Genomic DNA, 13,310 nt, shown 5'->3' with positions numbered 1-13,310 from the left:
CATTTTTTTTGTTAAAGTTAGTATTATCCAATATAAAAATTATAATACATAATAAGGCATAGACCCACACAAGTTCCTGAATCTCACCGTGGAGATAATTCCATTCTGATAATATTTATGCCTTCCTCTTTGCTAGAAGAAAAGAACCAATTAGCCTGGTGCTACAGCTCAGAATAGGTGTCCTTGATGTCTTCATTGCCCTGGTCCTGCACAGTCATGTTCTGTGCTTATTTTAAAAACTTCAGCCCTTTTCACTACCAGAAGTTAGTTTGTTTCCAGAGTCAATTTGTTCACCCCCAGTCTTAAGCCAAAATCTGAGCCTGCATGGTAAAGCTGTCACAGCCACCATTGTTCAGCATCAGTGCTCATGTGTGGACCCCACTGCAGGGGTAACACTGGGCTATATATATGGCCAGTGCACTTAAAATCTCCCAGCCGTTTTAGCTTAGGAGTGTGTTTTTCTCTCCTAGGATATTCCCACAGGGGCTGACAGCTGTGTCACCAGCCTGTCCTGTGACTCGCATCGTTCACTCATTGTAGCGGGGCTTGGTGATGGTTCTGTTCGTGTTTATGACCGGCGGATGGCTCTGAGTGAATGGTAAGAGACTTTTCTGATTTTTACAACTAGTAAGTAGCATTCACTACTACTATTCTTGCCGTTGTTTCAGTGCCTCCTTTCCCTCTCCTGGTCCCATGCACCCCTATTCTACTCCCTGGTATGCTCCAGAGAGATAAGGGAATCTCTAGATTAAACTTGGGGATCACATGGCATGGTAGGAGAGGAAGGGGAAGTTCCATTGCACTCACTGGAGTTGTTCTGCGCATGCAGTTCATCATGGTTGAATACAACCCACTGAATGCATCCATTTTTTCCCAGGGAGTGCAGAGTGGGGGGTGGGGAGTCCATTTCTAATGTTTGGGCAATTTCCCTTGCACCACTGCAGAACCTCTCTTTTAAAAAAAACTGTGATGGCATAGTGGAAATGGTGCTATATGAATCTTCTCTGGTAAGAGGCTCTTTCCCCCATCGCATCCCGTCTTCTGGTTTGTAGCACCTTAAGGGGATATCTTCCCATATGTTGCAGATTATATTAAACAAGGGGCACAATCCTGAGGGTCTTAATTTCTAGAATCTGGACATTATTGTCTAACTGGAATCATAGAATTGTAGAGTTGGAAAGAACCACGAGAGTCATCTAGTCCAACCCTCTGCAATTGTGTGAAGCGCATCTATCATTTGATTGCTCTGTGGTTAAGCGCTCATCATAACTTACCTCAATTCAAGGCTCCATGTGTCCTCTAGCACCAACGTTATTCAAAGCCTACCATAACCTTCTATCATCATTTGCTCAGGGATTACCTGACAGACTCTATATTTCTCACCTACTCATTTCAAAAAAGCTATGACCTGGAAACAAATGCTATGAGGTGATGCAATTTTTATCAACTTGAGCTGCAAGAGAAATAACTTTTTTACAGTTTTGTTTTGTTTTTTAAAGAAGGGGAGAAGAATGTTGCATTGATTTTTCTTCTCCCTGAAATACACAAGTTGTAAAAGACATCAGAGCTAAGTTTCTACTAAGACATTTACTTATTATGTCCTAGAGCAAAAACGTGGGGTCATTCCCTCCTACCTTTTCTCCTCCCCTCTCATTTCCTCTTATGCTTTATCTGACCAATCACATCACACACCAGGGTACATGTTGGAACATGCAGTTGTAAAATATAATGCCCGTACTCAAAATCTCTGGTTCAAAGTCTTGCAGCTTACCTAACTGGGAACCTAGCCACAGCAAGCAGATGGTTTCCCTTTCACATTTATGGTTCATGAGTTGGTTTCTGGCCTTTTTCCAGCTTTGTCTTACAAAGTTTTGCCTCTCTCTTGTAGCCGAGTGATGACCTATCGAGAGCACACAGCCTGGGTGGTGAAAGCGTATTTGCAGAAACATCCTGAAGGCAACATCATGAGTGTCAGGTAAAAGAAAACGAAATGAAAAGGAACAAGGGCCTCTGAATATTTATGCGACATTTTCCTGTCAAAACAGTATTTTGCCCTCTCTTGTTTAAAAATCTGTCTCTGGTATTTAAACAGTGATGAGATTTGAGCTCTTCACTTTGGCATTTCTACTCTGCAATTAATTCCTGCTCCCAAGATGGGGGAGCGGATGAACGGGTAACCTTGTCCCTTAGTGCAAGGGTTTTCAAACTTGGTCACAGCAAACTTTAGTCAGGAAAAACAATCTAATCCTCCTCAAATTAGATAACATTCTTCTGATGATGATCAACCTCATTTCAGGTTGCGGCCCACCAAACTGGAAGAACTGAGTGTGGGAACTGCATAATATTGTAGGAGTGGTACCTCAAAGAAAGCAAAACCCCACAAATTTAATACTTGATGTAGTGCATTGTGAGTCATTACATGTACACAAATGGGAGTGCAAAATATACTCTGCTTCCTTTCTTACATGGCTTAATCCTGTGAGTGAGGGCACTGTGTTCTAAGTCAGCTTCTGTTGACTTTTGGGAACTGTCACCCATAAACTTGTGGCATTATCTTCTGAATGCTCAGCCTTCACTTTAAAGTTAAGGATCCTAAATAAGATCATGCCATGCTCTGGCTGGAGTTTGTGAGCTAAGTGGAGGCAGGTCCCCAATGGAACCCACTGCAGCTTTAGTCCCACACAGAATATCACCAAACGTTTGGAAAGAAAGTCCAGAAAGCAGGGCTCAGGTCAAACCAAGGTCAGAGAAATCCAATCTGGATCCAGATGATAAGCAGGAGTCTAGGGGTCAAAAGGAACTGGGTCCAGGAGGAGGGAGCTAGCTGGCTTGTGTTGTTTCCAGTAACTAGCAGACTCCAAGTGAAGCTTGATATACAGTGGTACCTCAAGTTACAAACTTAATTCGTTCCGGAGGTCCGTTCTTAACCTGAAACTGTTCTTAACTAGAGGCGTGCTTTCGCTAATGGGGCCTCTTGCTGCCACTGTGCCGCCGGCACACGACTTCCGTTCTCATCCTGGGGCAAAGTTCTCAACTTGAGGTAACTCTTCCAGGTTAGCGGAGTTTGTAACCGGAAGCATTTGTAACCTGAAGCGTTAGTAACTTGAGGTACCACTGTGTAGCCTAGTGTCTCAGGCCACGCCCAATACCAGTTCAGGTGCTTGAGTCTGCTCTAAGAGCCTTTATTGTTGAGGAAGGTTGTTACTCAGAAAGAGCCCTTTATGCAAGAGTTCTGCTGCCACATTGGACTCTCAGGCATGAACTCCAATGTTGACCAGCTGCCAGGGCTTGGACCTTCTGGTGCTGGTGTTCCCAAAGAACTAGGCGATGATTCAACCTCCCTCACTTGCGTTAGCCAAGGTGGATCAGGAATCCACTCCAAGGAATCTTCTAATACATCCCCTGGAGGTAGACCTGAGGAGGCCCCTTCACAGACCTCAGGGTCACTTAGGTCATTGATCATTGGAAAGTCTAGATGGGGACCAAGGTGGGATCAGGGCCTGGCATGACAGGTAACAACACTGGAGATAAGGATCCTAATCTTAAACAGAAATACTTATCTGATAGCTGTAAAGTAAAAGGTAGGAAGTAACTGGCTAGAGAAAGACTTGCTACTGAGACAAAAAGCTTAAAAAACACCAAGGGATAGATTGTATTCCATGTTCTGGGCTTATTGCTATGCAGAATTATTTCCCCATCTAGCAATTTTCTGTGCATAAATCCATTTCTCATGCTTCATAAATATGGTGGAGGAGCACTGTGTTTATTTATTACCCCATTCAAAGGACAGCAGACTATAATTTACTACCGCTAAGTCATAGTTTGTTTCCATAGAACTTCTTCCTTGTATACAGAATTGAAAGAAAATATAATGCTGTAAGAGGTAATGCTTTTCCACCCCCAAAGAAGGGGCAGCAAATGTTATAACTTCTGTTTTTCCTGGAAGCTGGTTGAAGTAGTTCCTCTTGCCAGATGAGAATCTATTTGACTCCGAATTTATTTTTGGTAGGCCCCACCTGACATTAGATAATTATCTTATCTTTCAAACAAGGGGTCTTCTCACCAGATTCAGAAAGGAATTGGAATTTTACCTAGAACTGGGCACGTTCCACATAAATTAGATCAGCCTAGCAAGCCATATTGACTCTCAACAGCATGCAGTATGTAGTTTGATGTTTCAGCAAAAGATTATGCACTTCAGTTTTAGATTAATTCAGCTTGCACAGCCTAAAGAAGCATGATGCAACGACCTTACTGAAGCTAAGACCTGGGTCTAGTTTGTGCCTGGATAGGAGAGCAGCTAGTATAATGCTTTGAGCACTGATTAATTATAAATTAACTAATAAACTAACATGGAAGGCAGTAGTCTATTGTAAGATAGCTGTTCAGCAGACAGAGTTTTGGCTAGGTTGGAGTAACTGGCCTTCACAGCACTAGCCTATTTGAGGGTGCATATGTAAAATGTGATTATTTCTAGTCATGCATTAGGCACACTCCATGATTCTGTTCAAGAGCGAGTGGCATACTTAACTATAAGGCTTGTACTTCACAGTGGGTGATAAACATTTATACTGAAACACTAACACTAAGAACCCAAAGAACATATGTAGGAAATAGGGTTGTGAATGGTGTTCTTAAGAAGGCCAGCAGAAGCTTGACAAATGATTTATGTACCAGGAAACGGAGAGGTGAATGATTGTGGATAAAAGTCTAAACTCTGCACTTCTCACAACAAAAGCAGCTCTCTGAAGGTCAGTTCTAACTTTGGGGTCTTAATTTGCATAGCATGGGCACATTACAGATGTTGGCTTGGGTTCATCTTTTTGTTACTTAAGGACACCCTTTCCTCCTTCTTGCAAGTACCTCTGTTCCTGAAGGACTGGAAAACGATGGTTATGTACTCTTCCCCTTTCTGTGGTTAGAACAGTTCCAGGATGTTTCTAGTAACAGTAGCCCTCTGAGGTCGAGCAAGTTTCTCATCACTAAAATAAAATGTAGCAGTAGGCACAGGTATTCCATCCAACATCTCAGCCTCAGGCACTGCTGTGGTCAGAACTCATTGAAGAAGCTGAGGGATGAATCATGGTGCTGTCTCATCCTGTTTAATCCTTTTGAGAAGTTTGTTGCATTTCCTCGATTACTTCAGCACACAGGCAGCTTCGCTAAACTCAACTGTTGGGATTCTACATTACTGATGTGCATACTATGTGTACTGATTATGCTGGCACACTCAGGATCTGCTGTTAGATTTTCTCCGTGGTCTGGCTTAAATCCGTCCTGATTTAGTTGTTCTTACTTCCTTTGTCCCAATGCAAAAGGCATATGCAGCACACCATAAGGCCTAATGGCATAGCACAGGGTGGCCAACTCCCAAGAGACTGTGGTCTACTCACAGAGTTAAAAACTGGCAGTGATCTACCCCCCTTTTTGGGTTCAGGTAAAAGTTCTTGAGCTTTTTTAGGGAGGAGGAGAGCCCCGTTTTTTTGGGGGGGGGGTTCAGGTAAAAGTTGAAAGTTTTTAAGCTTCTTTGAGGGAGCCAGTGATCTACCCATGATCTACCACAGACGTCCAGTGATCTACAGGTAGATCACGATCTACCTGCTGGACATGCCTGGCATAGCACATGCAGATGGTGTCTCAGGTTCAGTCCCTTAGCCTATTCAGTCCAAAGGATCCCAGGTAGCAACATTTGTTAAGGCCTCTGTCTGAAGCCTTGGACAGCTGCTGCAGAAGCAATACTGTTAGGGCAGATAATATTAGGGTAGCTGGACTGATCAAGGGGGAGACAATGGCCTAGTGTGTGTAATGCTAAGGCAAACCATGGCTGAGCATGAACAAGGAAGCACATGGGCTCCCAGAGAGGAGGCTATAACCACATTGCTCCTCCTTGGTCATTTTGCTGCTGCACTACGCTGAGCTAAGCTGTAGTATGGTTTAGTGTGTCATCCATACCCCAGGCTCATGGCTTAGCTCTCCCAGACAAACCACAAGGTATAACCAAGGTGTCTCCTATGGTTTAAACAGCTTGTGATTGTCTGGGAGACCTAGACCAGGGAGGAGTCAACTGACCATCATCTCATCTCTGGAAGCCCATGGGTTTGCTTGTACATGCTTAGCCATGGTTCAGCTTAGCATTGCATGTGAATGAGAATAAGATTTAGCTGGGCCAACATATGAATGAGAGTAATATTAGGAGCAGCTGGATCAATCAAGAAAGAGCAGCAGCAATCTGCTACCAAAAAATAAATACAGTTAATATCACTAAGTGCTCTGTCTCTGTCCCCTCAGCAAGTTTAACATCTTATTAATTGCATATTTTATACCCTGAAACGAACCTTTCACATTGTTTATTATTCCATTCATTACTTTTATATTGTTTCACTTACTTGTAATGCACACTAATGGATATAAAAGAAAATACAATAAAAGCAATTTTTAAAAGATAAATAAAGGGCAGCAGGAATTAAAAATATGGAATAAATCATTTCATGATTAGATTTCACATACATTAATTTACAGTAAACCTGAAGACTTGTTTTTAATCAGAATGTTTCCTTATGTTGAGTAATAATTTGAAGCTTTGCCTCTCTTGGATATTTTAACCTCTCTAAGTGGTGCTATAGATGCTTCCTGAGGATGCTACTACATCTCTGACAGCTTAACACTTGGGAGTGACAGCTGGAGTGCTTTTCTCTGTAGTTCTTCATTTTGTAGCATTTTGCATTGACCTTTGGCTTTCCAGATCTGACTGTCTGTGAGGTATTAGTTTCTCTTCTGCACCCACAGCTTTTTTTGGAATCAGATCTTAGAACATGGTCTGTACTTTTCAGCTGTGTGTATTGCAGATGGGCTGTAAACACTCAGCCTTCAAGTGGTCTCCATTAGCTTTCACCTGGTTGCATACAAGGAATCAAATATTGGTGCTTTCATCTTCAGTCTTTTTATTGCTGTGTCTTCATTGCCATTTTGTTTGGCAGTACAGCTGTAGAATCTTCTCCTTGCACCAACCAGAAGTTGGTGCAACTTAAAGCCCTGCTCACTATTCTTTTTTTCTACTATGTTTTCGTTTGCCTTTTTTATACTGTCAGGCTCCACAGGCTGTAACCAGCCATGGGTCACACTATGAAGGCTATTAGGTCTTTAATTAAATTACAAGGTTCCAGAAACAGGAGAGAGATAATAAATGAAGGGAAAGTTCTAAGAGAGACAGGGCATGCAGGTCAGATATTTGAAGTATCACAAGAGAGTACGGAAGGATCTGAATTGCAGTAGGGAAGCCCCATGTCGAGTCCTCATTATGAAATGCTGCAGTTGGAGACTAAGGAAGTCATGTAGGGAAGAGCAGCATGAGATAGACTATAGGGTTACCTAACGAGATCCAGATCCCAGTTACCTGGATGCTGCTTCTTAATGGGCTCTGTTACATCCGCAGACCAGAAATTCTCAATAAAATACAGTCATTTGACTGAATCAAGATAACTTCAACTGATCAGGCTTTGGCTACAGTTTTCTTGGCAACATTTTCTCATTTGCCTTCCTTATTCTGCTAGTTTTTCATTAATCTCTCTGCTCTGAAAACTACAGACAGGGACTGTAATTCCTTCAGTTTCTTAGCAGATCTGGTTTTATCCATCTCCCTTACATTTTGCCCAAATCCTCTGCTCAAGAAGCAATGTGCCCACTAAGTGGACCCCATGTTTCAACCTTGTTTTCCTCATAGAATCATCACTTGGACTGAACACACCTTACAGCATTTAAAGTATTAGGACGGAAGGCCAGCTCATGAGCTATGAATCCATTATATTTATGGCAAGACAGTAATCAAGCTGAAAGTTAGAAATTTCACTTCACCAATTATTGTGATCTTAATCATTCACTCATGCCACTATAAAGCAGCTTGTCCAGTGTTAAAGGTCTTCAACCTGCCAAAAATCTATCACAGGACCGTTAGCCCAAAGTCAGTCCTCTGGCACAGGATGTTTGCATATGGTTAAAATAACCCTGTTATCATTTACCTTGCTCCAGGGGAATACAAAGGGTCTTAAAGTCCAGAAATCAGTTGAACAGCAAAGCCAGTCATTGGTTTTCTAGTGGTATTTAATGCCAATGAGGAGGAATAATGAATTGATTCGTGTACACAGATTCCTTGTGCATGAGTAACATTATGTTGGCTTCTGCAGCATCTAGGGCTGCCTGAAACAGACTGCAGTGGGTGGCAAATATGCTGGTTTTCACAAAGGGACATTGCTGGCAAATTGAGCATTGATACTAATACTATCCTAATTATAGCCAGGTTCTGGGATAAGTAGATCTGCTCTCCTTGTTGGAGCAAACAGGTAATAGCCCCATGTTTTATCTCTTTGCAGTGTTAATGGAGATGTCCGTTTCTTTGACCCAAGGATGCCAGAATCAGTGAAGGTCCTGCAGATAGTAAAAGGACTGACAGCTCTGGACATCCACCCACAAGCCAACCTGTTTGCGTGGTAAGTTCTAAATGCAGCCTGCTCCACTTGCATTTATTTTCCTTGGCATAAACAGTGTGGCTTATTTCATGTTTCTGCCGCTGAGGTGTTTCAATTCTTGTATGCTTCATTGAACCTGCAGCACATGGATTTCAATTATGGTGGGTGCTGCAGCTCACCATATTATGTAGGTTTCCCTTCCTTAAGAGCAGAAAGTGCACTATTTGGTAGGGACTTGCTGTCCAGTGTCAGCAATTTGGTGCCTGGGGTTTTCACTCAAGTCCATCTCATAGTTATATTCTCCCTGCCTGCTGTTGTGACTCCCATCCTGCCTCCCTAAATCTCCTATTGGGCATGTAAATTTTCCTTTGTGAACCTGCTAATAGCTGAGATTGTGCTGAAGATTTCATGGCTTAAAGAAAATCCCATTTGCTGTTGTAAGATCACTTGCTTCTTGCTTCGCAAATGGCACAAGAGTAGAAAACTTTCATCTCTAGGACTTAACCACCCGTTGTTTAATGTCACCAATGTCCTGTGTTCTGTTTCCCTCTGCAGTGGCTCTATGAATCAATTCACTGCAATCTACAATGGGAATGGTGAGCTGATCAACAATATCAAGTACTACGACGGATTCATGGGCCAGCGAGTGGGTGCCATCAGCTGCCTAGCCTTCCATCCACACTGGGTCAGTTTCGTTTCTAAACTGTAGAACATCTCAACTGTTACCCTAAATTTGTTCTGAATAGCTATTATGAAGAGGATTTAGTGAAGCTGTTGAGAGGGACACACACACAATATTTCCAAATTCAGAAAACTCAAATTCAGTGAGAAAATTCATTGAACTAGCTCATTTGGGGTGGTGGTGGTTGGGGAGCATTTATTTATTTATTTATTTATTTGTTTGTTTCAGATTACATGCAAGTTCTAGTAGGGTTCTTTTATTTGCTTAGACAAGGTTCCCAGAATCTACTAATTTCTAGTAGCTGTCAAGTTATAGGTTCACTTGGTCAAGCCATGGATCCATCTAGTCCATGATCCTGTTTCTGACCATGGCCAAACAAATGCTTCTGCTCCAGATGATCAAAGGAAGAGATGCCTGATGAAGAGTGCAAAGTAGATATGAGGTTGCAACTAGGTATACAGTCAAGTCACATCATATGTGCATTTTACTTTCACAAATTCAACTTTACACACTCGGCTGCAGCTCCATTCCAGATCCATTAGAGCCTTTTTCTTCTGCCTGCATCTCTCTCTGTCTGCCCCACTCCTCCTCCCTTGCAATGGCCATTCACACCTGGAGGAGGGGGCCAGCAGAGACACACACGCAGGGGAGACCTTCCCATGGGACTCTCCACACTTTGCCAGACAAGGAAAACGCATTTTTTTCCTATTTACAATTTTCGTGTGTTTGCACAACCCTTGGAACTGTACCCTCATATATGTTGGAACTCAACTGTATTGGTGGATTTTCTATCCACTGGAAACAAACAGGGGAAATTAGTGGAGAAAGGATTTCCAGCATAACAGAAACTACTGAAAGTTGACTGTCACTGTAGAGGATGAAGCAGAGGTAGGTAAGAGCTTTTATGTCCACAACTCAATAAAACCATCCAACTTCGTAATACAAAATGCAATAATTAAAATCAATAAAAGCAACATAAATGTTGCCTAACAGAAACAGAATAAAACAGATTAGTGCCTTTACTGTCAATGTTTTGCTGCTTCCTGAACCTCTCTGGGCTCAGAGCAAGAGGTAAGAGCTTTGGCCCATTATAGCTGAGAAAGAGGGTGAAGGGGCTTGCCTCTGTAGTTAGGCTTCAGAAGCAGTCAGACAACCTGGTGTGACATCACAATATTATATGTGAACCGCCCTGAGACCTTCGGGTATAGGGCAGTATAGAAATTAAATAAATAAATAATCAAGACTCCAACCCTTTCCCTCTTGAGTGAGGAGCAGGGCTGGTGGCGAGTATAAATTCTGACTAGCTTCAGAAGCCAACCAAAACCAGCAGAACCCTGCTATGTATGGACTGATTCTATTTCCCCCTCTCCTTTCCACAGCCTCACCTGGCAGTTGGAAGCAATGACTACTACATCTCTGTGTACTCGGTGGAGAAGCGAATCAGATAACAGTTTGTGTGGCTGCTCTGTCAAGAGCAGGACATCTTCTGGCAGGTGGGACCGTGTCTCACTCGTGGTGTACATAGTGAAACTATCGACTTGAATGTTTAGTGTTGGCTGCTGCTGCTGCTGTGCAACCCCCCCGTAACTTGAACACTTTTTCCCTCCTGATTTAGCTACTGATGATTTTGAGTCAGAGGGGAGGGGAGAGAAGCAGCCTCTTGCTTTTCTTCCGAGCCAGAACCTTCAGGAGCAGCAGAAAATGAGTATTTATATTCTCACCGGGTTTCACCACCACTGCCCATGACTGCTTCTCTGGTTGCTTGGCATTATGGCTCCTACAAACTAAGAGGATGATTCCTTCCTAGAACAGGGGTGGGTTTTCCTTTGAATCAGGAATTAATTCAGGACTCACCTAGTGTTCTACATACTCTACCTAGAACGTCTGTGGCTGCTACCTATTTTGTGCCAAGTGCTGGCCCTGGCAGTCGCATGCTAGCAGGCTGCCGGTCTTGGATAGTTCTGTGTGTATCTTACTACTCTATAAGCCACCGGCCACCTTCTTTTGCATTTACTGTTCCACTGGTAAAAGACGAAAGGAAAGCCCTAAGGAAGAAAGAGTCTCTCGGTGCTGCTGAAAATACTACAGAGTTGGCTGCCACTACGGAAGGGAAAGCAGGAAACTTGCCCCCACTTCCTGGGTGTCTGTTGGGGAAATCGGAGTGACACATTTGAGAAGCTGTGTCAGTACATGTGACAGGACAGGAGACCTTCCCCTCTGATGTCCATTCAATCTATAAGTTGCTCCAGCCATCCTCTAATTCCTTTTGCTCACAGCAGAACCCCATAAGCACAAGAAATGGCCTGCTACCTCCTCATAGAGAGCAAGGAGTTCACTTATCATTGTACCACTGCCTTAAATCCTACCCCCCCTCCTGTTCTCCTTTTGCAAGAAGTGCTATTATTCAGCTTGGTAATGGATGCAGATATTGCAGCACACATACAGAACAGGCTTGTGCAGAGGGTCCCTCCTCCCATTCACCCCCCCCCAACTTCAGGCACTTGCCCCCTAGGCTGAACACAGGGGAAGCTATATGTATACCTGGCACCCTGTGATTGCATGCATGGTGTGCTGCCTGCGAGAGAACTACTGATGTTCCTGCTCTCTAGAGAATGCTGGTTCCATCTCACATGCCACCCATCTCCCATACAATAAAGACTTCGGTCTCTTCAGTGTCCAGGGGAGGAGAATCCCAATTAAATGGCTGCCTGAGTAGGGACACAAAGACAAGAAAGCCCCTTTGCATTATGTTGTGCCAGCATTGTGCAGCTATTGGCATTGGCTCCAAAATCAGTTGTCCACAAAGCTGTGGAGAGGCATGGAATTCTGTCGTCTTGCCACTAATTTTGTCGCTTGTGATAGCATTAAGAATAGAGATAGCATCCAATTCATCTTGAATTGTGGATGTCAGCTTTTCCTTGCTTGCAAAATCCATCTCCTGGCTCTCGCTATGAAGCCTGCTATATGTTTTTTTTTTCTTCTCCCCCCGCCCCCTTCTAGGCTGAGAGCCACCATGTAAGATACTAGGCAGAGGCCAAGGGAGGATTGCTCATATAGGTAGAAACCTATACTGAAAGCTGCCAAAATTAAGTGATGGGAATAAACCCAAGAGGTGACTTGACACATTAGTTTGCTGATCCCCAGTGTCAGTTGTGCTGAGATGCCACAGCCTTGGCCCCATTGCCGTGCCTGTCCCTCTGTAAGTGGCAATGAACTCAGGGAAGGGCAGATAGTTGATGGATTTTGCTAACAAGCATCAAGCCAGAGTCTAAAATCCATGTATAACTGACTTAACCTAAGCAATTAAAAGCAAATGAGAATATGATGATGACGATTATTTTTTGTAATGTATATCCTATATATTTTGTTTCAAGAGCAAGATCCCTTGTGCTTCCCCACCCCCCTCAGTTTGCACAGCCAGGACTATGGTTGTGGTGGTCTTTTTCTGTTTTAATCTGTCAGCTTCCATCCAAATTTGGGAGGGGGGGAGCTGTGTTTTTTCACAGGTCTGATGTGGAGATCCAATCATGAAGTTTAACCAAGGCTCCAGAAAGTAATCTACCTATATGGTTCACCTTATCTCTTTATTTATTTTCCAAAAGCAAAATTTAAAAGAAAAAAAAGTATATATACATTTAATAATAAACCACCACAAGATTGTACTGTGAGAGTAAAACAATTAATGAAATAAATGGTTAATAAAATGTAAATGCCGTAACAGCCTCTGGTCAATGGGATCTGACTGCTATCAGACGGGGGTGGAGGGGAAACTTGGGAGAACAGATGTCAAGAAAAATGTGGTGGACAGGTGGGTGAGTGAATGGGTGTGTGGGTGTGGGTGTGTTGCAGAATAACAAAGCAATTCCCTGAGGGAGTGCCTAGCTGCTCCTCCTGACAAAGAAGAAAGGAAGATAATAATTGCTGTTCTGACAACGCACTCCTGGCTTCTTCATCTCTGGATAGCTGCACCTGCTCTTGGCAATCCTCATCTTTTGAAAGGGTGGATAGAGGAGGTGAGTAAGTGCCTTGCAGTCTGGGGAAAGTACCTAGATACTGCCTCCAAAACAACAACATCTCACAGGTGAGTGTGCTTGGAATTGCAGCCTTAAGTCCAGAAAAGGAAAACAGTAATTCTCCCACAATTCCTTGTATGGTAAGTGACTTAA

The 13,310-nt window shown here is 43.1% G+C and overlaps 1 protein-coding gene across 1 annotated transcript in view; it reads left to right on the top strand.

The window, feature by feature from the left end:
• The window catches only part of RPTOR (regulatory associated protein of MTOR complex 1), a 312,090-nt gene extending 299,228 nt beyond the window's left edge, over positions 1 to 12,862 (top strand). Inside the window, 5 exon segments of the mRNA XM_033138999.1 lie at positions 471 to 598; positions 1,889 to 1,975; positions 8,367 to 8,483; positions 9,018 to 9,147; positions 10,524 to 12,862. Coding sequence (XP_032994890.1) covers positions 471 to 598; positions 1,889 to 1,975; positions 8,367 to 8,483; positions 9,018 to 9,147; positions 10,524 to 10,592 — 531 coding nt within the window. The 3' untranslated portion in view covers positions 10,593 to 12,862.
• The last annotated feature ends 448 nt before the right edge of the window (positions 12,863 to 13,310 follow it).

The sequence above is a fragment of the Lacerta agilis genome, chromosome 2, assembly GCF_009819535.1.
Source record: "Lacerta agilis isolate rLacAgi1 chromosome 2, rLacAgi1.pri, whole genome shotgun sequence".
NCBI lineage: Eukaryota > Metazoa > Chordata > Lepidosauria > Squamata > Lacertidae > Lacerta > Lacerta agilis.
Note: the sequence above shows the minus strand (reverse complement) of the source record. Positions and strands in the feature narration are given on the sequence as shown.